Below are 22,890 nucleotides of genomic sequence, written 5' to 3' on the forward strand. Positions count from 1 at the left end.
GCGTTATTGAGTTTATAAGTTCAAAGATACTAAACAACGATTAGGCAAATACCACCATATAATGGTGCCATCTGATTTCCCGTTGCATAGCAACATTTAAGGCACTTTAAGAAATAAAATGTCCCTATGGAACTATTATTATTATTTTAAGAAAATAATCTTGGGCATGGATCTTACAATCAGAAATCTATTCCGCATGTCTTCTGATTTTCATCCTTGCATTTGTCCCAAATATACGGGTATTCTATGGCAAACGTGTACATTCAATGATATTTCTCAATTATTTTTAAAATTCTTACAAAAAATGTTCAATACAATGTCAATCCAATTGAAAAAAAAAATATATTTTCAAAATTTTCAATGATTGACAAATGAAAGCTTAAATGAATGATACGCTACCAATCTCAAAATAACAACTACGACCTGGTGCAATAAAAATAGCTCGATAATAAATTCGTGGAAATGCAAATATGCTTCAAGATATTTTTTTTTTTTTTTTTTTGATTTTGATTTTTTTTTCATAAATACTCCGTACTGCAAGAATCTAATATTTTATCACTTTGCAACATTTTTTCTTGCTTTTTTTAATGGTGAAAACTTTTTTCATTGATTTTGATGAATTTTATTCTTATTGAATGTTTGTAGATTCTTGATCAATATACTCAATCAGAATGTTCCTGTTAAAATGTTTCAAATATTCGAATATTAGACAAAATGTGCTAATAAGAATCAGATTAGGTTTCTATTACCATATTCTGACGAAGATTCAACGTAGTTCGCTCTTAGAATAACCTACATGAATTAACCCTGAATTAAGAATAGTGTTGTATGAACACACTATTCTTAATTCATGTCATCAGAGATTGTTATTTTAAATAAATATCTATTAATTTAAATTAAAAAATTAATCTCTTTGTTCAGAATATATGTCTCTTCCTTCAGAATGGTGTTTTTAATACATTTGTATATTTTTCATATGTCACAGTATTTTTCAGTATTTTTATATCCCACATTTCATTTTTGTTTTATACGCTAAACATATCACCCAACGTTTTAAGTGTACCAAGATGTAGAACACTACGAATTTTGTTGTGCCCCGGAACAGTAACACTAAAATATTTTTTAATGTTTGTGTTCCTGCTACGGTACATTACGATAGTGTACCGTTTATTTGCGAACACTGATTAACAGCTGATAAGTAGAGATGCCGATATTGGAATTAAAAATATCATTAAAATGTAGTTATGTTTACATCTGCGAATTTCGAAAAATAAGATTGTCCCGCTTATTGATATTACTAACTATAGTTATACTTCGGCTGAATTTTAAAAAAAATTACCTCACTTATTACATATAAGATATTTTTTTTTTATTAAAGAAGTCGTTTTTACACGGAAGATGAAAATCAGTAACTCCATTCTGGATTCCAAATTCTTTGTTGTTGTTTTTATTATTGGTTGGATTCGATTTTTTCTATTTGCTTCAATAATATCGAACATTTTTGTGATGAATTTTGCTTTGCGTAAAAAATTAAAATTGACACAATTACACTGATAGTCTAGTTTTCATGCTACTTTCCGTGTACCAATGCAAAATCTAAAACTATTCGTAATATCTACAAAATGCTAAAAGTAATTGAAAATTTTTAAACCTCTCAATGAAATTTTTTTGACTTTTTTTAAAGTGAGAATTTTGAATTGAATCAACCCATGGTATAATTATTACAAAGTAGGGCACAGCTACCAACTGAAATGTGTAGATTTCGTTAGAGAAACTATGATAAATACAACTCTGTAATGATGTTCTATTATATCATTGAAATATGTTCCGATTTTACACAAATTAATTAAAAAAAAAAACCAAATTCGAAATTACATTACTTTTACAATATACTGTTTATTGTTTTACAAAAAAAAAAAAAAAAAAAAATATATTTTATCTCTTACATCATCTACATATTTTATACTCTTACATAATAATTTCATTGGATACCAAAGCTATATCTACTTTCTTCGTTACCGGTTTATTTATTCTAGCTTCTGCCCATTCTTTCGGATGAACTTTTTTTCGATGATGATGCATGTTGGCGCTAACTTTAAACGTTTTCGGACAATGTGGACACTGATAGAGATCTTCACCGGTATGTGAGGCCATATGTTCGCGTAAAATTTTCGGAAACTTAAAGGCCTTCTCACATATGTTACACTTGAATTTACGCTCTATTAAGTGAACAATTCTTTTGTGACTACGCAGAGCGTTCTCCGATGTAAAAACTTTTCCACATTCACTACATATATAGACCGTACTGCCATCGTGATGTGCGATTAGCTTGTGTCTTTTCAGACTTGAATGGGAATTGAGTTGGGCGTTGCATTCATCACAGGGCCATTTGGGTTTCTTATAGCCAGCATGTTCCATCAAATGCAATTTGAGGGCATAAATGCCATGTATGGTCTTGCCGCATTGATCACAAACACGATCGGCTTGATGTACCATACGTTCGTGTATTTTTCGTCGATTTTCCGATGGAAAGCCTTTGCCACATTCGCTGCAAACATAATCACGACCAGCTTCGTGGACTTCCATGTGTGTTCGCAGGATGGTTTTGTTTGCGAACTTTTTATGACACACATCACATTCAAATGGCCTCTGTTTGCCCTCTTCCGTATGCATTTCCCGTTTATGTTTCGCCAAGTTACGACTGTTGGTACTACATCGACCGCATTCGTCACATCTAAAGGCATTCGGATCAATATGCAGGCGTATATGTTCCACAATGTGAAAACGATGATAGAATTTTCGCTGACAACATATAACATAGCATTTTTCTGTTGGATGCATTTGACGAAAATGTTTGCGTAGCAATGTGAAATTTGAGACCGTTGCTGGACAGCATACACATTCCAATTCCTGTTTCCATTGTGCAATGAACTCATCACATTCCTTAGTTTTGTCTTTAACCGACTTTTTGTCGCCATTAGAACCGTCATCAAATGTTTCATCCTCCATTTCATTGGCGGATGCATCGGGATCTAAGGGTTCTGGTTTTTCTTCTAGATTATCAAGATGTTGCAACTTCCTTGGCCTTCCTTTCCGATTTGTCTTTGTTCCATTTGTTGTTGTAGACGTCGTTGTGTCCTTTTGTTTTTTGTTAGGGCCTCGAGGTTTTCTTTGCCTTTTACCAGCCACTCTTTCTGTGTCATATATCTCAGTATTTTCTTCGTTTAACTTATTTGCCATGTTTTTTCTTTTGTTGATTCTATTAATATGTTCGATAAGTGGTTTTTCATCCTCATCACTTGAAAATGGATTATCATCTCCAAAGCCACAATCATCATATTCGTTTTCAAATTCATCTGTGACAACGTTGTTTTTTTCATCCTTAAGGCTATCATTGCCATTATCGACAATCGGTGCAGCTTCATCTCGATCCTGCAGCAATTCCTCTTCTAACTTGACCTCTGGTAAATGCTCTTTAACATCGTTCTCCAACTGTGCCTGCAGTATTGCTTGAGCCTGAAGTACAGACTGTTGGAAACCATAGAATTCACTGATGTGACACCAACATTCCATGCATATAACTTTTGAATCCTGTTCATTAGCCGGGCTTAGCAACTTTAAAAGAATAGAAATAATTAAAATAACAACAATAACCTCTCCCAGCAAGTGTATCCCAAACTTACTATTGGGTCGAAATACTTTAGTGTAATTTCATAGACTTCATTGCCCTGACCATTGTCGTCATACAGGCTTTTGTATTCCGATCGCGAGGATACACATAAGCGACACAAAGTTTTATCGTACATTTTTTGTTTTTGCTTTATGAATTACATTAAATAAATTAAAAATAAAGAATAACAACATCAGTATTTATTTTTTCATTACTTATTGGTTCAAAGCAACGATTCCGTGTAATGAACGCACCGAACGTGCTATTCACTTCGAAATGATTACTCGACGTGATAGGAGACAAGAAGATTGGTCGATAAAGACCGAACACAAAACAAAATAGTTGATTTACATCTGTGTTTACGAATGAGTGTGATGGATAACGGCAAATTGTTTAGAAATGGGGCATTGCAAATATTGAGAATCAGTAGTTAAAGGGAATTTTCATTTCGCGTGACCGAATTTTCCACCTGTCCATGGTAAACAAATTTAAAAACGATTCCATTGTCGCCTAATACAGCCGGTAGAAGACCTGAAGCATATAATACTTAAATGAATATATAAGTTCCGTTCTAGAACCTAAAAGATTCTACTAATTTTACAAGCTTTGCAACTTTTTACTCGTAAACCGTTCCTCAGGTGAAACATTGACTCAAATTTAAAACAAAATAGCGTTCTCTTTGAAGACCTTTTACTCGAGAAATTTGGTCGAGTAAAAATGGTAAACAGGAATGCCTATTTCTGATTGGCTGTTATGTTGATTTTGAAGTATTGCCATCTAATTTTGGTATATTTACCAGATTTGCGTTCCTGAACTGTTGAAATTATTTTGTACTCTGAGAGCGATTTTGAAATGTTTCCCTTTTACTAGCTTTAGTCCAAATTTAGATTAGGCGAGTTTACTTGCGGCAAGTCTTTGTTTGCTTGAGAGAGAAAATATATGTTTGCAACCGAATTGCCTTGTATAGACGCATGAAGCAAGTTCAAAAGTGAACGATAAGAAATGCCGCAAGTAAATTCGCCTAATCTAAATCAGGACTTACTATTAAAAAGGTACTGGAATAGACCAATACTAATGAGATTTAGGTTCGTTCGTTTACTCAATCCTTTATATAGAAATTATTACAAAATATTGTTCGTTTATCCAAAAGTCCAGTAAAAGAGAGTGAATAGAGAGAGGGGGAGAGAGATTTGACAGTTGTGTTCCTGAGTATTTGCAAATTATTACAAGAAAATTTAATCCATAAGAATTCTTCTTGTACCATCAGCCGTTTTGTTGTTCGTTTACTTTCTGTAATTTTCTCTCTTGAGAACAAAAAATTCATATTTGCTCTCTGCAAATTTTTACTGAGTAAACGAACGAACCTAATGTTATAATAACGGCCAAAAGACCGGCGAAATTGGTCGCTATAAGGGATAGTCATGGTATTCGACATTAAGTTCTGTTAAATCATACTGTTTTGCATAATGTATTACATTTATTGGCCTAAAGGATTCGTTATACATGTTAAGATTGAAATAAATAAAGTTCGTTCCTTTACTTTCCCAGTAACATTTACTCAGTAAGAATTTGCAGAGAGTAAATACGAACTTTTCGTTCTCAAAACAATCAAAACAATAGTCTTCAGAACATTTTTGTTGTTTGTTTACAAAACATCACAAAACAGCTGATTATATATCCGCAGATGTTACAAGAAAATTCTTACTGAGTAAATTTTCCTTGTAAAAATTTGTAAATATTCAGTAACACAACTGTCAAATCTGCAGTACTAATTTGTTTATACAGTCCAAATTATTTAAATCGCTTCGTATTCAAATTGTACGAATTCTACCATCAGAATTAATTTTGATTCTTGTAAAAATGAATATAAAGATTAATTTAATTAATTAATTTTTCTGTCGATTTTGCATTTGGGTTTTTTGATATTGGACTTTAATTTTTCAGAAAGAATGTACTGTATCTCTCGAATGCAAGGATGTAGCGATCTCAATTTTAGGATAGTTGCATTAAATCTGTGAACAGAAATTTGTTCTAAGATTGCGGAAAAAATTCGGGTAAGAAGTTTCCGTATGCACAGACTGAGCAAATGTTATAGCAGCAAGAATCAGCAATATGACTACGACGTTACAAATTTACATTGTATAATTTCACAACAAGCCTTATTTCCAAAAAATAATACAGTAGTTTCAATTTAGCTGCACCTAGTTGTATTTATAAAATATTATATAAGTTTTTTTACGGTGCGGTTGTGAAAACGTTTCATTTTTTTTAGTAGTCTAACAATTAAAAACTGCATACTATTATATTTTAGGATTATCATATCTTTCTAAGATATAGTCCTTAAGATTTTGCTGTTATATTGTAGTATTATGGTTTGTAATTTAAGTTAAATCGACTTTAAAGGCTTCAGTTTGCATTTTTTTTTTTTTTTGAAATAAATAAAATCGAAAACAATTTCAATTAATAGACGATTTTTACTGAAAAGCAATAAAGCAATAACATTTTGTTTTATATATGCTATTTTATTACTTTATCTACACAGATATACTAGTCTAGATTGTTACAAAGTATACAGGTACATATTTAAATTTGAAATAGATACGTACTTTAGATTCATCATTAGAAATAATTAAGTTATTAAAGTTATACAAAAAGTGAAATTCTACATAAAAACTAATATAACAAATTTTCTCTATATAAATTTTCACTATTATCCATATTAATAAGTTAAAACCAAAGTTTTTATAACGATAATGTAATGTAGTCATTAATCTCGGTTCGTAATAACGGCCGTAATTCACATAACAATTTCTGTTTGTATAAGGCCAACGTTGAGTTTATTTTTAACAGGTTTATTCTTGCGAGTTTTATCAAATTCTTCAGGATGTGCCTTTTTACGATGATTATGTAGATTGGAACTCATTCGATATGTTTTTGGACAATGTGGACATTGATATAGATTAATGCCTTTATGCGATGCCATGTGTTCTCTTAAACCTTTGGGAAATTTAAATGATTTTTCACACATACTGCATTTGTGTTTACGCTCCAGTGTATGAACTAATCGCTTATGACTATATAAAGCACTTTCAGATGGATAACGTTTACCACAATCGGCGCATTTATATACAGTGGTGCCATCATGATGTTTTATTTGTTTATGACGCTTTAAACTTGAATGGGAATAAAGTTGCACATCACATTGATCACACGGCCATTTAGGTTTCTCTACACCTTGATGTTCCAATAGATGTTTTTTGAGGGCATATATACCGTGTATGACCTTACCACATTGATCACAAACCCTATCGACATCATGCACCAGATTTTCATGTACTTTCCTACGTTGTTCCGTTGAAAATCCTTTGCCACATTTACTACATGCAAACAGATATTCCGTTTTATGTATATCCTTGTGTGTACGCAACTTGGTTTGATTTTTGAAACGTCTTTGGCAAATGTCGCATTCAAATGGACGAATTTGTCCCTCTTTCGTATGTAAGTCCTTCATATGTTTGGCTAAGTTGCGTCTATTCGTGCTACACTTGCCACAAACGTTACATTTAAATGTATTGGGATCAAGATGGAGTTGTATGTGTTCATAAATGTCACATCGTTTGGAAAATTTAAGCTCGCAACAGGTAATGTAGCATTTCTGATCGGGGTGGTGTATTCGGAAGTGTGTCCGAAGTAAACCGAAAGTCGTTGTCTTAATGGAGCATACTACGCATTCCAGTGATGGCTTCCATTGGGCAATAATTTCATCTGTGTTTAAAGGTTCCTTTAGCTGTACGTCTTTTGGGGTTGGGGTTTTAATATTCTTTCTTATATTTGTAATATTCTCTTTTGCGCTTGATAAGTCTAAATTCAGTGATTTGTCATCTTCATCAAGTTCAATGCTAGATTCTATTTCAAAATCAGAATAATCCGAATTTTCGTTACTGCTTACTCCATTCTGCACTTCAGTATTTAGATTTTCCAAATGACATCTTTCCAAACTATTTTCAACGTCAACGCTCAAAGCTTCCTTTGCAATCTCCCTTAAACTTTCCTGTAAATCTTGATGGGCATTTTGTATGACCTTTTGAAATTCATAGAAGTCGTCTATGGTATTCCAACATTTAAGACAAACTACATTGGAATCTTTGTCGTCTTCAGCGTTCAGCAACTGGACGTAAATAAACCCAAATTCAATTTATTATAAGATATGTATTTTATTTTACATGTTTGGAATACTCACCACTGGATCAAAGTATTTGAATGTTATTTCATAGTAAGCAGTTGCCTCCCCCTGCTCATTGAACAAATCTTTATATGATGAACATAAACTAACACATAGACAACAAAATTTTCTTTCCGACATATTTTTAAACAATATTTTTTAAATTAATTGACCTTTCTTATGGACTACGGGTTTTGGTTAGGATTTTATTGTAAAAAATAAGAAAACTAGGTTGAGCAAAGATGACAAATGCGCATGATTAGTATTACATTGATGGGGTGGGTATTTTATTGTAAAATGCAAGCAAATAATGCTAAACATCAGAATGTAGGTCAAAAATAAACACAACTTACGTTCACCTACTTTGACTTTACTATAAACTATCAAGTATCCCGTAGTAGACTTCGGAGCTAGTTTACCACAAAATGCCGGAAATTTTTTATAATTCCGGTAATTAAAAATTAAAATAATTTGGTAGTTTTATGAAATTATATTTTTAAATATCGTTTTTTTTTTGCATTTTGGATTCTTTTATTTTTGATAAATGAATGTATTACAAAAATAAATTAAAACATTTTTCCATCTAATTGGCAAGTGGAAGTTAAACATCAAATTCAAGATTTGAGAAGCTTTATCAGCAATTATGTACTAAAATAACCCATAATTGCAAACGAAACCACCGATGTATCTATAATTAAATTTGAAAGTTATACAAGATAAATATTAGATAACATGGCAAACACGATCCTCCATATCCTGCTCCTATTAACCCTGCGGTCAATAACCAAAAGATCAATAATTGTGGTACATTTGTGCCCATCCAAAGATAGCGCTGTAATTCATTAAAAAAGTTGGACTATCGTGCGGGTTTTGTTTTAAATTAGTCTATACGGATCTGATCTAGATTTAGGAACTCAACATTATATACATTAAAATAATATATTTTTATATATATTAAATTCGTTATAGCTTTTAGTTAAATTAGATGTTCCCGAATCCCTCTGCAATTTTTTGTGTCCCTAGACAACATGGGGCCAGGGGGACTCGTAAAAAATTGTAAAAATTATATATATGGAAAATATTTATAATTATGTATGAAAATACCTCAAAATGATCCCTCAAAATTTGATCCAAATATCTCCATTATAGAAAATTTTACAGCATTTTTATTCAAAAAAAGTTACAAAGGGTTAATTGTACAGTTATTGGTTTTATAGCTGCCTATTCTCAATTTTATAATGGACGTAGAAATTTACAGTTTTTAGGACTTTAATCATCCTATCCATATAAGCCTAATAATTATCTCGACTTCGCGAGTTGTAAAATAACTCGACAGCAAATATCGCCTTAGAAATATGTTCTTACTTTGCCCCTGATTATGACGGTATACCGTTTTCTTTCGGAAATCCGTTATTCCGGAGATATTGGCCTCCTTAATATCGTTCAGATAAGGGTTTTCTCATGATTTTTAAAAATCGCTAAGGTAATATGTTTAGTAATCTGAAACGAGCCCCTAAACTCAACTTGTTCCTAAAGCGGTTGTAATCCTATTTAGTACCCAGCTAGTATGGATTTCTTTGACAACAAAATTACGATTTAATAAAATACTCATATTGTCTTTGTACATTTTAAGTCATGAAAAAATACAAGCGCAAATTTAATGGTCCATATCTCCGAAAATATGGATTTTCGCAAGAAATAATTTATAACGTTGTAATCAGGGCCTTAAGGACTACATATAGTAAAAAGATCAGTGATTGGGCCTTAAGCTATACTTGTAAGTATCCCCGGCCAACAAGAACTACTTTTAGAAGCGATCTGGTAATATTGGTGACAAAATCCCCTAATCTGAAAACCAATTTAATGGTCCATATCTCCGAAAATATGGATTTTCGCAAGAAATAATTTATAACGTTGTAATCAGGGCCTTAAGGACTACATATAGTAAAAAGATCAGTGATTGGGCCTTAAGCTATACTTGTAAGTTTCGATTTATACCAATAAAAAAACTCATAAATTTTACAAAATAATTTTGTAGATTTTTATTTTAAGAAAATAATATTTAATAAAATATTAGTCTACAAATTAGTTTTCACCGACAGTACGGATAATATCGGAATCTCCAGGATCGGTGATGGACATGGTGCACACACGGAAGTATTTACCGCAGGCGGTACCCAAATCAATATTGGTACCACTGTAGTGTTGAACTTCAGTCTTGGCCAACATGGCGTAGTATTCAATTTCAGATTTTCTATAAAATAGAAACAAATAATATTCATTAGTTTCAAAACAAAGCCAGTTTTTTTTGCAAAGAAAAAACTTTTCTGTTTTCATCAGAAAGAGTCTCTAGTAAAATATGTTTCAACATAACATTGTCTGCATAATACATTCATCATAAAAAAACGATTTTTCAGTCTTGGTTTGAACCTCTTACTACAAAAAACTTACTTGTATACAATACATGCAGCAGGAACCCGATGAAGTCTTGTTACACACACGCACACATGGAAGATTCTCATATCCATTTTTTGCGAGTAGTATTTTTGATCATAAATCTGCACATGCATTAAGAGAGTGCCGCAGCAACAACAATATTCAAATGCATTTGCTTATTGAGGAATCATACTTCTCAGTCTCGCAAGACTCCATATGGTTCCCGCAGCACAATTGCACTTAGGTAAGTGATTTGATTTTGTTCCAAGTTTTAATTAAAACATCGTCCATTATACACCGATTCATTCTCACCTCAAGGCAGGAGTGTTGGTGGCAATGAGCACCAATTTGGCTTTGCCTTGACGCAAAGTCTTCAAGGTTTGTTTGTAACCCAAGCAGTATTTGCCAGATTTCATCACCAAAGCCAATTTGGAGTTGATGGAATCCAAAGCCTTTTTCTGTAATCATAAAGAGGAAAAAATACAGGTTAGTGCTGAACCAAATAGGAAAAACACGTGTAAAAATAACTTACAGTCTTCTTGACGGCAACCATGTTGATTAGCTTTTATTTGTTTTGAATTGATTTAAAATCAATGACAGTTCTAAAAAGATAAAGAATGATTTCATTATTTCGAACTTATAAAACAAAAAAAAATAAATTTATTTATGAATATTCTGTGTTGGAAAAAGCACCCACCTCCAACGACGGATACTGGGAAAAGAAAGAAATAGTGGTCTCGGCAGCGGAAGTATAAAATTTTGACATTTCCATACCCAGACTTGATATTCACTTGACAGTTCATTCGGTTTTGTTTAATCAGGAGCGCAACGTACGTTGTACGACTTGTATGGCGTATATACGCTTCGTATTTATGCGCTAAAATGCTAGGTTTACATAAAATGTATTAAAAAACGAGTAATTTTAATTGTATTTTCTTTTAATTTGCTTAGATATTTATAAAGATTTAAATTAAAACATATTTAATTTATTATCAATACCATGGTATAATTATAAAAGGTAACAGCAAATCCCAGCTGATTTGATTCCAACGTAATACTAGTGCCAATATTAATTATTCCCTGAAATATAGTCATTTTCCGACCTTCTGGAAGAAATCCTATATAGTTCCTTTACACAAATCTGGTAGCTTAACTAATGTCTCGAATTATAGAGGAATTGCTAAATTAAGTGCAATTCCAAAATCATAAAAGGTTTTATTCAGCGTAATCAAACCGACACGATTTACACTGACTTCAGTAAAGCTTTTGACAGGGTTAACCATGAACTTTTAATATATAAATTAAATCAAATTGGTTTCAGTATAAATTTAGTTAAATGGATATCATCTTATTTGAGAAATAGATCACAGGTAGTTTTGTTTGATGATTGTCTCTCCAAATCCATTAATGTTCCTTCCGGCGTTCCCCAAGGAAGTCATTTAGGTCCACTCCTCTTTCTTCTATTTATAAATGATTTACCAAATGCAATAATCCACTCCAAATTGCTAATGTATGCTGACGGTGTCAAGTTGTTTATCACCCATAACTCCATGAAGCAAGCTGATTTACTTCAAAATGATTTAAATAACCTTTTTCAATGGTGCGAATTAAACTGTATGGATTTAAACCTAAACAAATGTAAGCATATGTGTTTTTCCAGATCTTCTACTTTAATAAGGCAATACAATATTAATGGTACTGTTTTATCAACTGTTGATTCATTTGTTGATCTTGGTATTTTTAATGGATCCAAAATTAAATTTTAATAATCATGTTATTTCTATGGTAAACAAAGCCCACGGTGTCTTAGGATTTATAAAACGATGGGCTAAAGAATTCTCTGATCCCTACATTACAAAACAACTTTTTACATCTCTTGTGCGACCCATATTAGAATATGGTTCTGTTGTATGGGATCCCCAATATACAATTTATTCCGATAAAATTGAATCAGTGCAGAAACAATTTCTAATTTTTGCGCTGAGAGGTTTACATTGGAATAGTGACTTTGTGTTGCCTTCTTACACTAGCAGGTTAAAATTAATTCGATTGCCAACATTAAAAAGTAGACGTATTATGTTGAACACTATGATAGTAATTAAAATACTAAGCGGTAATATACCCTCAGACTTCCTAATTTCATCCATTAGAATAAATGTTCCTTTTCGATCAAGTAGATATTATCAACCATTATACGTAGATTTTCATCGCACAAATTATTCTATGGGAGATCCACTTAGTAAAATGTGTATTGATTTCAATTCTGTGTATTCTAACGTAGACTTTTGCATGAATATAGACCTAATAAAATCTAATATAATCATATTTTTAAATGAATAATACAACTTAATAACAAACTGGCTGTTGAAGTAGATTTCTGTAGCTGGTTTTCTATCCCTTCTCATATTCCATCATAATGCGGATTATGATGCGTACGCGATCCCTACGAAAGGGGAGGTCGCCCCCTCGGTCGGCAGGGGTGGGAAAGTGAGGCGTGGGAAAGTACGATTAAAGAAAAAAAAAAAAAAAAAATATGAATTTGACAAATTATGTTTTTAAAAATCACCCAACAGGAAAATTGGGAACGCATACAATTTGAAATTGTTCTTTATTAAATGTGCTCCCGTATTCAATTTACTCAATCTGCCTGCTGGGCAAGTTTCAGGAAGCAAATCTTTCTTCAAGGAATAACTCGCTATTCCCAGCATTTTCATATGTGTTATACATATATGTGGCAATGGCACAATTAAAGGAAAGATGTGGACGCGATAGAAATATAAATTTGAAAGATTTTCATTCATGTTTTTCAATTTTTATTTTGAGGATTCGAAAATATTTAATTTTCAAAATAAAAATAATTTGATGATAATTTGTTTGTTTGTTTACATTTTTCTGTCAAATGAGTTGACACTAGTAGAACTTACAACAACAAATTTCCATGTGGTTGTTGTATCGTTTTTTGTACAACACTTGCTGTTACCTTCTATTATTATACCATGTATCAATACAAAGAAAGCTTACTAAACCCATTATAAATTTATTGTTAGATAATCGCTACGTGTTTAAATAATAATGGCATACCCATTTGGGTCTATCATATATAATATTTCTTCATTTAGGTTTGTTTCTGTCAAAACAAAATATATATTTTGTGTGCGTGTCAAATAAAAGAATCACTTTCTGAGTCGATTTATGCATGTCCGTCCGTCCGTCTGTCTGTCCATGTTAAATTGTAAACAAAGTACAGGTCGCATTTATAATCCAAATTGGATGAAATTTGGCACAGGTCACTTATTCGGCCCAAGGACGAACACTATTGAAATTGGGAAAAATCGGCTCAGATTTAGATATAGCTCCCATATATATTTTCGTCCGATTTAAGGTAAACGGTGTACCAAAGCCCCTATATATCTTTCGATTTGCACGAAATTTGGCATAGCGTACTCAATTAAGTCTAGAATGATGTGTGCAAAGTTTTGTGAAAATTGGTTCAGATTTAGATATAGCTCCCATATATAGTTACGTCCGATTTTAGGTAAATAGTCCACTAAAGTCCCTGGAAATCTTTTGATTTGCACGAATTTTGGCATAGCGTACTGAATTAAGTCTAGAATGTTGTGTGCAAAGTATCGTGAAAATCGGTTCAGATTTAGATATTGCTGTCATATATAGTTACGTCCGATTTTAGGTAAATAGTCCATTAAAGTCCCTTGAAATCTTTTGATTTGGACAAATTTTGGCATAGCGTATTGAATAAAGCCTAGAATGGTTTCGTGAAAATCGGTTCATATTTAGTTATAGCTCCCATATATATTTTCATCCGATTTAAGGTAATTGGTGCACCAAAGATCCTATATATCTTTCGATTTGCACGAAATTTGGCATAGCGTACTGAATTGAGTCTATAATAATGTGTGTTAAGTTTCATGAAAATTGGTTTCGATTTCATGTAAATAGTGCACCAAAGTCCACATACATCTTTCGATTTGCACGGAATTTGGCAAAGCGTACAGAATTGATGCTGGAATGATTTGTGCTGAATTTCGTGAAAATCGGTCCAGATTTATATATAGGTTCCATATATAGTTTCCTCCGATTTCATGTAAATGGATTTGCACGAAATTTGTCATAGCGTACTGAATTGATACTGGGATATATATATGTATATATATATATATATATGTGTGCAAAGTTTCGTGAAAATCGGTTCTGATTTAGATATAGCTCCCATATATATTTTCATCCGATTTAAGGTAATTGGTGCACCAAAGGTCCTATATTTATTTATTTATTTTTATTTATTTATTTATTCCATTCAATAATACATAAGCCTCCAAGGCCAAAAATAGTATTAACAATGACATAATGTCCTAATAACTAATAATAATACATAAATATCAAAAAAATGCTTACTTATATAATTGGCTCCCCAGCCTTAACTATCACACGAATGAAAAATTTGCAAAGATTGACCAGAAGAGCAAACAATGTATACAAAAGAAAGGTAATAAATTCCATTACACGCAAATGAAATACGTAGCAAACAAGCCATCCAAACAAAAAATATTTAATGTGTCAGAAAATTCTACAAATACCTCCATTAATGCTCAGGTTCATAATAGCTCAACAGCTTTAAACGAAAAGCATTATTCGAGTGCGAGAAAATTCTAAGTTCAACCGGTAAATAATTCCACAATCTAGCTACACGTATTAAAAAGGATTTTTCAAATGTGGAGTTGTATATCCTGGGTATGAAAATTTGCGTACTTCTCGACGACATATTAAAACAGAACATGTTATTCAATAAAATTGGTACACCATCAAAACATAGCTCGACACGTGTTCGCATCTCCTCAAGAAAAAAAAAAAGAATATATCTTTCGATTTGCACGAAATTTGGCATAGCGTACTGAATTGCGTCTATAATAATGTGTGCTAAGTTTCATGAAAATTGGTTGATTTAGATATAGCTCCCATATATAGTTTCCCCCAATTTTAGGTAAATGGTGTACCAAAGTCCCTGGAAATCTTTTCATTTGCACGAATTTCGGCAAAGCGTACTGAACTAAGTCTAGAATGATGTGTGCAAAGTTTCGTGAAAATCGGTTCAGATTTAGATATAGCTCCTATATATAGTTTCGCCCGAGTTTAGGTAAATGGTGCACCAAAGTCCCTGGAAATCTTTTCATTTGCAGGAATTTTGGCATAGCTTAGGATACATATGTAGAATATATCCAAAGGGGTGAAGGGTATCATATAGTCGGCCCAGTTCGACTTTACTTCTTTCCTTACTGGTTTTCCATTTCTATTCCCCTTGCCCCTCTCTCCTACAAACAAAAACTTGCCGCAAGTAAACACGCCTAATCTAAATTAGGACAAAAATAAGCAAAGCGGTGAACTACCACTCAATAATAAATTGTTTTCTATGTCATCCTTCTATACTTTTCCAGTAAAATTTACTCAGTAAGTCCTATTTAATCCGTTTTTATTTTCTGGATGGTATAATTATTACAAAGTAGGGCACTGCTACCAACTGATTACAATTTCAATCAATGTGGCTTGTTCCATCGGCATAGGTTCCTTGTAACGGTACTCCCTTTAATCGATTAGTACACTTTCGTACTATAACAGTCAGTTAGTTTTTATTTTTCGATCGTAGTAAAAATTTGTACATACGTACATTTGGTTCTTGATATAGTCCCCATATAAAAGTTCCGGTCGTTTTTAGGTGTTTTGAATGTCCATATCATGGTGGAGGGCATACGAATATACTTGACTATATTTCTTGAAGAAGTATCATCTGTTCTTGTTTGTTCAGAAACTGCTTAATAATAATGGTTCTCTTTAAAGCATAAAATATAGAATAAAAAGTAATATATTAATGGATAAAAAAATTCTCATTAAATTATTTAAAAATGCAAGAAACAACTTGCGGTCGTAGTGAATATTTTAGCCTACATTGCAAATATTTATTATTACCATAATAGAATTGTTCCCCGTCCATTTGAATTTCCATAAATGAATGTGCCAAACAACAAATACTTACAGTCCATATACACATAGATATTTATGCAAACACACCGAAAGAGTTATCTTATTAAACTACCATTTAATACCTTCATTGTCTAAAGCCTTTAGTAAATCTTTAATATTTCGATAACCATGAGTTGGTTGAGTTTTTTCGAGATCTTCTTCGTTGGATGTAATAAGAATGCTGCTCCAGCCAGCATTACGGGCCCCTTCATAATCCATAGCATACATATTTCCTATATGTAGTGCTTCATTTGACTGTACATTGCACTTTTTTAAGCAGGCGTCATAAATCTCTTTGTGAGGTTTTTCAAAACCCACATCATATGACGTGAGTATAAAATCAAATTTATCAGCTAATTTTACTTCTTCCAGAACTTGCCTGAGACTGGGATCAAAGTTTGATATCACACCAATTTTCTTGCCACTATTTCGTACCTTATCAACTAATTCAACTCCACCATCCATGTGGCAATAACATTCCTTGGTACGATAGATACGTACTAAAGTTTCCGCTACCTCTTGTAGTTTCTTAGGATCAATGTCGGGTTTTACACAAAGGAAAATATTTTTTACAAGCGATGTCCACCATTCCTGCCAGGTAAAGTTCGGTGTGTGGTAACCCCAGTTGGGATGTTGTTTCTTCATTGCTTTGAATTCCTTTTTGAAACATGCCTCCAATGTACTTTGATCGATGTCAGTGACTCCAAGTTGGGCAGCGGTTTTGGCATATTGTATTGCAGGTGGTTTACTAAAACGTACCAATGTATCGGTTATATCAAATGTCACCAACCGGAAGCGTTTTAAATTGTTTATTAGTCGTGTATTGGACATTATTTGCCGTATTATGAAATCCGTTTCTTCTTCATATGTTTGATGGTCAATTGACTCAATTAGTTTGTGTTTGTGGTGTTTTGTTTACTTTTGTTTTTGTGGACAACGTAACTGTGGCCGTTTTTACATAGTTTACTCATGTGTGTGGTTTGTATACGAACAGCTGATGGGGTGTAGTACCGCAATTGACTTTTTGTTTACCAACACAATAGGTGTGCTTGTTAATTAAATATTCAGATGCTATTATTAAAGTAAACATCTTTTAAGAAAGACCATACAAATAGAGTACACAAATTTACCACTCCGTCAATACTACTGCTGCTATCATCCATCCACCACTGACCAATGGATGCAGAAGAGATTCCTTGTAAAAAATCCAAGTCTAGCAATGGAACTGTACCACCAACAAAGGATGATGAGCCATCTGACGATAAGGACAATAAAACAAACGATGTGAATAATACCAACACCACCGCATCAGATGCACCCTCACCAATCACAGCTCCAACAGTAAAACAACGACCGAAAATCACATGTAAAAATCCCAAATATAGTTACATTGAAACTGGTGGTAAGAAGTTTGTTTGGAAATCCCTAAAACAAATAGTTACCCAAGAGAGAGCATTACCATGGCCGGAAGATGTAGTTTTGTGTAAGTCTTAAAATGTATATATTATGTTGGAATACTAAAAAATCGTTTGTATCATTGCAGATAATTCTCTTAATGCACCTCCGTCGTTAAAACCGGCCAAAAAATATTCTGATATTTCCGGATTGGAAGCACCATATACAGATCCACAGACAAAACTACATTATCACAATGCCGAAGAATTTCGCATCATAAGAACACTACCTTCCGATATTATACAAGGATATTTAGCACTGAGAGGTGCAACTAATATTGTAGGTTAGAAATATGATTTATGACTGAAATAAAGTATAGATTTTATGAACATTAAATGCATTTTTATTAACATGTACCATATAATAAATAAGCCATAAGTTTTGAAATGTCTGTAGGATGTCGTTCCGTATTACGAATATCATCATCCTGAAGAATATGTTAAGATAGCGAAAGAGTACTGACATTCCATTTAGAAATTTCAAAGATAAAAACTACATCGATCTTTGCTAAATACATTTTAAGATTTTATGAGTGTCAGTCGGGGATCCAAATATTTTCAATCGATATCACTTATAGTCACATTCGAGAACCTAATTATATTTTCCAAACCAAGTAGGTGAAAAAAGCGCTGGAAGCCACTTTAGTTAGGACATTAGTTCTGGAACAATAAATTTCTCCTTACAAAAATATCATTTGTTCGTTACTCAAATAATATGAACCGATTTGTCCACATTTTTTTAAACTCTAATCCGTTATATGTGTCCTGTTGATTATAATTTTTAATTTATTTCAGGTTTTTGCATCAAAGCCAAAACGCCATTGATAGTTACACAATACAAAATTTATTTAAATTCCTCTTATACCTAGCATAAACTTAAATTATAATGAAAAAAGCATAAACATAATTTAACGATTGCAAATATACGCAATTGATCCTTGGTGATCCTGTTATCAGTAAACCATTTTATCAAGTATCTGGGTCAATGCTTCAGAATTTCTCATCAAAAAATTTGTCCATTTTTATAAATTTGAAAAATATTTCTGAGACAAATTCTTTACCTGATTTACGTAAAAAATATTAACATACCCGCTCTATCTCTTAGTTTTTACATCTTCTTTATATTTACAGGATTACCCAATAAAGTTAACAAAAATAATAAGTAATTCGATTTTTCTTTTATTTCGTATTAAATGATAAAAGTATTAAACTATATTTATGAAACAAAAAATTACAAATAACATATTTAGTTGATTTAGAAAATTGTAATTAAAGCAAAGACTCCATACAGTAGGGCACATGGATAGGCAATCAAAACCTGTTGGTGATCCATTGAATATGCCGTTACAAACAGCTTGGATGCTGACAAAGAACACCAAAATATGCATACACCAGCAACAATTAATCCGAGTGTTCCCCTGGAAGAAAAAGATGAACAAATATTAATTTTTTATTAGATTTGTTAATAAATGCATAATAATAATATTGTCAAAAGTAAAAATAAGACTACATAATTATTAACAGTCAGTTTCTCTAGTAATATAACTGAATCAAATGTGTTCATTCATTTTAATTTTGTGCAATTCCAGCTGAATAAGCAATTGATTCAAATTTCATTAAAAAAATAATAATAATACAAATAATAATAACAGAAAAAATAAAAATTTAGTCTAAAATAAAATTGAATTTCTCACTAATATTTGTAGTGAACAGCTATTTGAATTACTTTAATTACATTTTTTAATTCATTTTAATATCATTTACTTACTGTATTGTTATCAAAACATTAACCCCAGATAACACCACCATGGGTAATAAACAATAACCCAAAACCGAGACAACAGCACCAAATGTAACATTTGCTTGTGATGCCATAAGGCTGAGTAAACAATAGAATGCAATGCTACCCATAACTCCAATACCATAAATATAAGAGAATGTCACCTTGCCGCTCTGAAAAAAGAATACATTTAAGTTGTGATTATTATTCATGTAACAAACAAATAGACGCAATGTTAATATTTACCAAAAGTAAAAATCCACCTAATGCCAAACAGAAGACCAATGGACCAGCCATATCGGTGTCTTGGAGTATTTGTTGATCGGCTCCACGCATAGGATTCAAAACAGCCAAGGTCTGTTAATTAAAAATTTATGACTTAAATGTGCAATATATATAAATATATGAATAATTTTTAAATTGTCAACTTGTAAAAGTTATTTATAACTAACTCCACAGGGTCTACCATTATAGAATTATACAGCTAGAGGAAAATTATTGAAGACCATTTTCTTTCCAACAAATGGATAATTTTTCCAATTTTAAGAATTACATTATGTGTTCCAGAGCCTCTCTTAAGGATTAATAGTTTAATACCGAATACAAACATTTTTCTCTAGATCTGTTTCAATTCCACAGTATAATATCAGTAATTTGGAATGCAAGCATTGGTACAGACTTGTATTTAGTTATAGGGAATGACTCAACATTTCCCCTGTACGTTTTTCTCTTTCAATTCAATCCAAATAGATTACCTTTTGGAAAATATGATTAGGATTAATACCCAACTCTTCCAATAATGGTGGTTCATCTTCAAATTCATTTCCGGTATTGCCACCGACACCACCAGCCTTATAGCCGCCTTTATCATTTTGATCATATGGATTTGGAGCATAGGCAGTGGGGTCATAAAATGAACTCATGCCACTGTTGTTGGTGTTTGGGTAATTCATATCATAATTGGGTGGCACGTTTGTTGGAGTATTTTCAAAATTCTGAAAATTTCTGTAATAAAGAAAACAACATTATAATCGTATCTTCATTTTTTCCGTGAGAACATCGCCCACAAACTTACAATTCTTGTTCGAACTCCGGCATATCAAAATTATAGGAATTATCTCCACCGGTGTAAAAGTCATTGGGTCCACCAAAATTAGCCATATTGAGATTATTTGTGTGATATCGACTTAAACTAAGGCCAGCAAATTGAAACAATTCTTATTTATTTTTCTCGTTTTCAATCTAAAATCCACGAAAGCAAACAAGATTTCCAGGGCAATTTGATGACAGGCAGATGACAAAGTTTGTGCAGTTATGTTTAGCGGCGGCATATTATTGACGTAACTTTTATTTTATATGGGGAGTTCGCACTTTGAAATTCATTCAACGATATTTAGACAAGGACATATAAACAATTAATAAATTTAAATAGTAATCCATAATACGTATTGCTTTGTTCCAGAACCTACAATCCATTAACAGACCCGACTTCATAACCTCTGAACGTCATACTTTTCTTAACCATGAGAAAGTTAATTCACAAGAGTTCAGAGATGTTTAGGTAGGATAAATGAATTTCAAGGCAACTCCCTCGCTATATAGCAGCAGAGGTAGCGGAATTCGTAAAAAAGCGTGATGAGCTTCGTCGTACGAACTCTACTGATTCCAGAATTAGAGATCTGACACTTTAAGTCAAATCAAAAAGCGAGTATAAACGATAAAAGTGCATAGGGATCAACGTTGTAACATCGGAACTCATTCCAGTATATTTTGGGCAAGTAAGTATGGTTAAGTATGGTTACCATTCGTAGGACAATCATCTATTTTAACTGGCTGTCATCTATGAAATGTATGTACTGTATCTGTCATCTATAATTTCTATAACCTGTCATCTTTAGTCATATATATTTTTAAACCTCGATCAATATCAATAAGATCTGCAGGGTGCCGAATTCATGCCTTAAACTGAATATACCATGGCATAATTCCAGAAGGTAATCTCATTTGAGAAATTTGGGATGACAACCCTTTTTAATTTGGAACTCATCTATCAATTTTAAATAATATGAAAAATGAATTCCATAAAATTGTATGTATGTTGATTGACATATTTTCAATAAATTAAACAAAACATATTTTTTAATGCTGAACATTGTTCTCAAGATTTAACCATGGTAATATTTATAAGTTTTAGAAGCAGAAAACATTAAAATATTTATAAATATACATTATTTGCCAATAAACACTGATATGCGTACATTTCGATGGAATGTTTTTTTCCATTTATATTTTGAAAACTGAATACTGTCAAAGGCAAATTTATGAAAAAATTGGGAACATATGACTGCATGAGACTACCTTGTATAATTTTGCCAAGGGCATATACATTATAACTTTTTACCGGGTTAACCTACTTTATCTGACATATATGCAAAGGAATTGACAATTTAAACCCACTGGGTTAACGAAATCCGGTTAAATGTAAACTTATTAACCCTTTGTGGCCCAATGTTGCCCACAGGAAACAAACTGTTTTAGAGCTTATATTTCATATGTAGCTTGTAGATATATATTCTTTGGATTTCATACGTTAAGACCTGATTATGGACACATCAAAAGAAAACTCAAAAAATTCAAATTTTTGGTAAAGTTATGAGCTTTTCAATGTAGAGAAGGGGGCAAAATGTGTACAGTACTAATTTGTGTATACAGTCCAAATTATTTAAATCGCTTCGCATTCGAAATGTACGAATTCTGCCATCACAATTATTTTTGATTCTTGTAAAAATTAATATAGAGAATAATTTAAAATGATTTTTTCGTCGATTTTCCATGTGGTTTTCTTGATATTGGGCTTTTATTTTTCAGAAAGAATGTACTGTATCTCCCGAATGCAAGGATGTAGAGATCTCAAATTTTGTCCATATCCTATCTAGGATAGATGCATTAAATCTGTTAGCATTAAATCTGTGTTCTATGATTACGGAAAAAATCGGGGCTCAAAGGGTTAATAAACATTGAGTAAATTTAAGCATTCAATATTTTCTGTCAAATTTATAGAAAAATTATCTTCTCATTGTCAACTTTATGACTGCAAGGTTGTTATATTGGATACATTTAGATTTTGAGACAGGTTGTTAGTCGAAATCACGAATTGTAAGGGTCGTAACTAAATTCAAAGCCATTTTGTTTTGTGCTATCTTAAATTTGATTCAATGTTTTACCAGTTTTGTGGGTTGAGGAACGGTTTTCGAGTAAAAAGTAGCAAAACATGTAAAATGAGTAGATTCTTTTA

General features: G+C 32.2%; 6 protein-coding genes across 6 annotated transcripts; 1 reads left to right on the forward strand and 5 right to left on the reverse strand.

Annotated features, from left to right (window-relative positions):
• Positions 1-1,968: 1,968 nt before the first annotated feature.
• LOC133324916 (zinc finger protein 718-like) lies at positions 1,969-3,806 on the reverse strand. Its single transcript, XM_061533740.1, has 2 exons — positions 3,684-3,806; positions 1,969-3,615 (listed from the first exon to the last, which is right to left on the reverse strand). The coding sequence occupies exons 1-2, from the start codon at positions 3,804-3,806 to the stop codon at positions 1,969-1,971; spliced, it is 1,770 nt and encodes a 589-aa protein (XP_061389724.1).
• Positions 3,807-6,467: 2,661 nt separating this feature from the next.
• Positions 6,468-8,033, reverse strand: LOC133324917 (gastrula zinc finger protein XlCGF26.1-like). The gene is made up of 2 exons (XM_061533741.1): positions 7,911-8,033; positions 6,468-7,838 (listed from the first exon to the last, which is right to left on the reverse strand). The coding sequence occupies exons 1-2, from the start codon at positions 8,031-8,033 to the stop codon at positions 6,468-6,470; spliced, it is 1,494 nt and encodes a 497-aa protein (XP_061389725.1).
• Positions 8,034-9,953: 1,920 nt separating this feature from the next.
• Positions 9,954-11,065, reverse strand: LOC133324902 (large ribosomal subunit protein eL30-like). The gene is made up of 4 exons (XM_061533725.1): positions 11,026-11,065; positions 10,861-10,930; positions 10,641-10,786; positions 9,954-10,146 (listed from the first exon to the last, which is right to left on the reverse strand). Exons 2-4 carry the CDS (start codon positions 10,879-10,881, stop codon positions 9,978-9,980), a joined length of 336 nt encoding a protein of 111 aa, XP_061389709.1. The 5' UTR covers positions 10,882-10,930; positions 11,026-11,065; the 3' UTR covers positions 9,954-9,977.
• Positions 11,066-16,414: 5,349 nt separating this feature from the next.
• LOC133324906 (rhythmically expressed gene 2 protein-like) lies at positions 16,415-17,192 on the reverse strand. Its single transcript, XM_061533730.1, has one exon. The coding sequence runs from the start codon at positions 17,190-17,192 to the stop codon at positions 16,431-16,433; it is 762 nt and encodes a 253-aa protein (XP_061389714.1). The 3' UTR covers positions 16,415-16,430.
• Positions 17,193-17,537: 345 nt separating this feature from the next.
• On the forward strand, positions 17,538-18,117 carry LOC133324918 (INO80 complex subunit C). The gene is made up of 2 exons (XM_061533742.1): positions 17,538-17,844; positions 17,905-18,117. Exons 1-2 carry the CDS (start codon positions 17,538-17,540, stop codon positions 18,102-18,104), a joined length of 507 nt encoding a protein of 168 aa, XP_061389726.1. The 3' UTR covers positions 18,105-18,117.
• Positions 18,118-19,065: 948 nt separating this feature from the next.
• LOC133324903 (protein YIPF5 homolog) lies at positions 19,066-20,795 on the reverse strand. The gene is made up of 5 exons (XM_061533726.1): positions 20,671-20,795; positions 20,351-20,600; positions 19,842-19,952; positions 19,584-19,768; positions 19,066-19,233 (listed from the first exon to the last, which is right to left on the reverse strand). The coding sequence occupies exons 1-5, from the start codon at positions 20,754-20,756 to the stop codon at positions 19,071-19,073; spliced, it is 795 nt and encodes a 264-aa protein (XP_061389710.1). The 5' UTR covers positions 20,757-20,795; the 3' UTR covers positions 19,066-19,070.
• Between the last annotated feature and the right edge of the window lie 2,095 nt (positions 20,796-22,890).

This window comes from Musca vetustissima, unplaced genomic scaffold, assembly GCF_032173495.1.
Source record: "Musca vetustissima isolate MV318-11 ecotype Yass unplaced genomic scaffold, APGP_CSIRO_Mvet_v1 utg14306, whole genome shotgun sequence".
Taxonomy (NCBI): domain Eukaryota; kingdom Metazoa; phylum Arthropoda; class Insecta; order Diptera; family Muscidae; genus Musca; species Musca vetustissima.

Bases quoted from the DNA above. Each gene is read 5' to 3' on its own strand.
- LOC133324916 (XM_061533740.1), bottom strand. From the start codon at position 3,806: ATGTACGATAAAACTTTGTGTCGCTTATGTGTATCCTCGCGATCGGAA. The intron at 3,616-3,683 runs GTAAGTTTGGGA...ATTCTTTTAAAG, and splicing joins TAAAGTATTTCGACCCAATA to TTGCTAAGCCCGGCTAATGA.
- LOC133324917 (XM_061533741.1), bottom strand. From the start codon at position 8,033: ATGTCGGAAAGAAAATTTTGTTGTCTATGTGTTAGTTTATGTTCATCA. The intron at 7,839-7,910 runs GTGAGTATTCCA...ATTTACGTCCAG, and splicing joins TCAAATACTTTGATCCAGTG to TTGCTGAACGCTGAAGACGA.
- LOC133324902 (XM_061533725.1), bottom strand. From the start codon at position 10,881: ATGGTTGCCGTCAAGAAGACT. The intron at 10,787-10,860 runs GTAAGTTATTTT...TTATGATTACAG, and splicing joins TGGTTGCCGTCAAGAAGACT to AAAAAGGCTTTGGATTCCAT. The intron at 10,147-10,640 runs GTGAGAATGAAT...TCTATTTTATAG, and splicing joins ACCAACACTCCTGCCTTGAG to AAAATCTGAAATTGAATACT.
- LOC133324906 (XM_061533730.1), bottom strand. From the start codon at position 17,192: ATGTCCAATACACGACTAATAAACAATTTAAAACGCTTCCGGTTGGTG.
- LOC133324918 (XM_061533742.1), top strand. From the start codon at position 17,538: ATGGATGCAGAAGAGATTCCTTGTAAAAAATCCAAGTCTAGCAATGGA. The intron at 17,845-17,904 runs GTAAGTCTTAAA...GTATCATTGCAG, and splicing joins GCCGGAAGATGTAGTTTTGT to ATAATTCTCTTAATGCACCT.
- LOC133324903 (XM_061533726.1), bottom strand. From the start codon at position 20,756: ATGGCTAATTTTGGTGGACCCAATGACTTTTACACCGGTGGAGATAAT. The intron at 20,601-20,670 runs GTAAGTTTGTGG...TCTTTATTACAG, and splicing joins CCGGAGTTCGAACAAGAATT to AAATTTTCAGAATTTTGAAA. The intron at 19,234-19,583 runs GTAAGTAAATGA...TTTTTCTTCCAG, and splicing joins AATGTTTTGATAACAATACA to GGGAACACTCGGATTAATTG.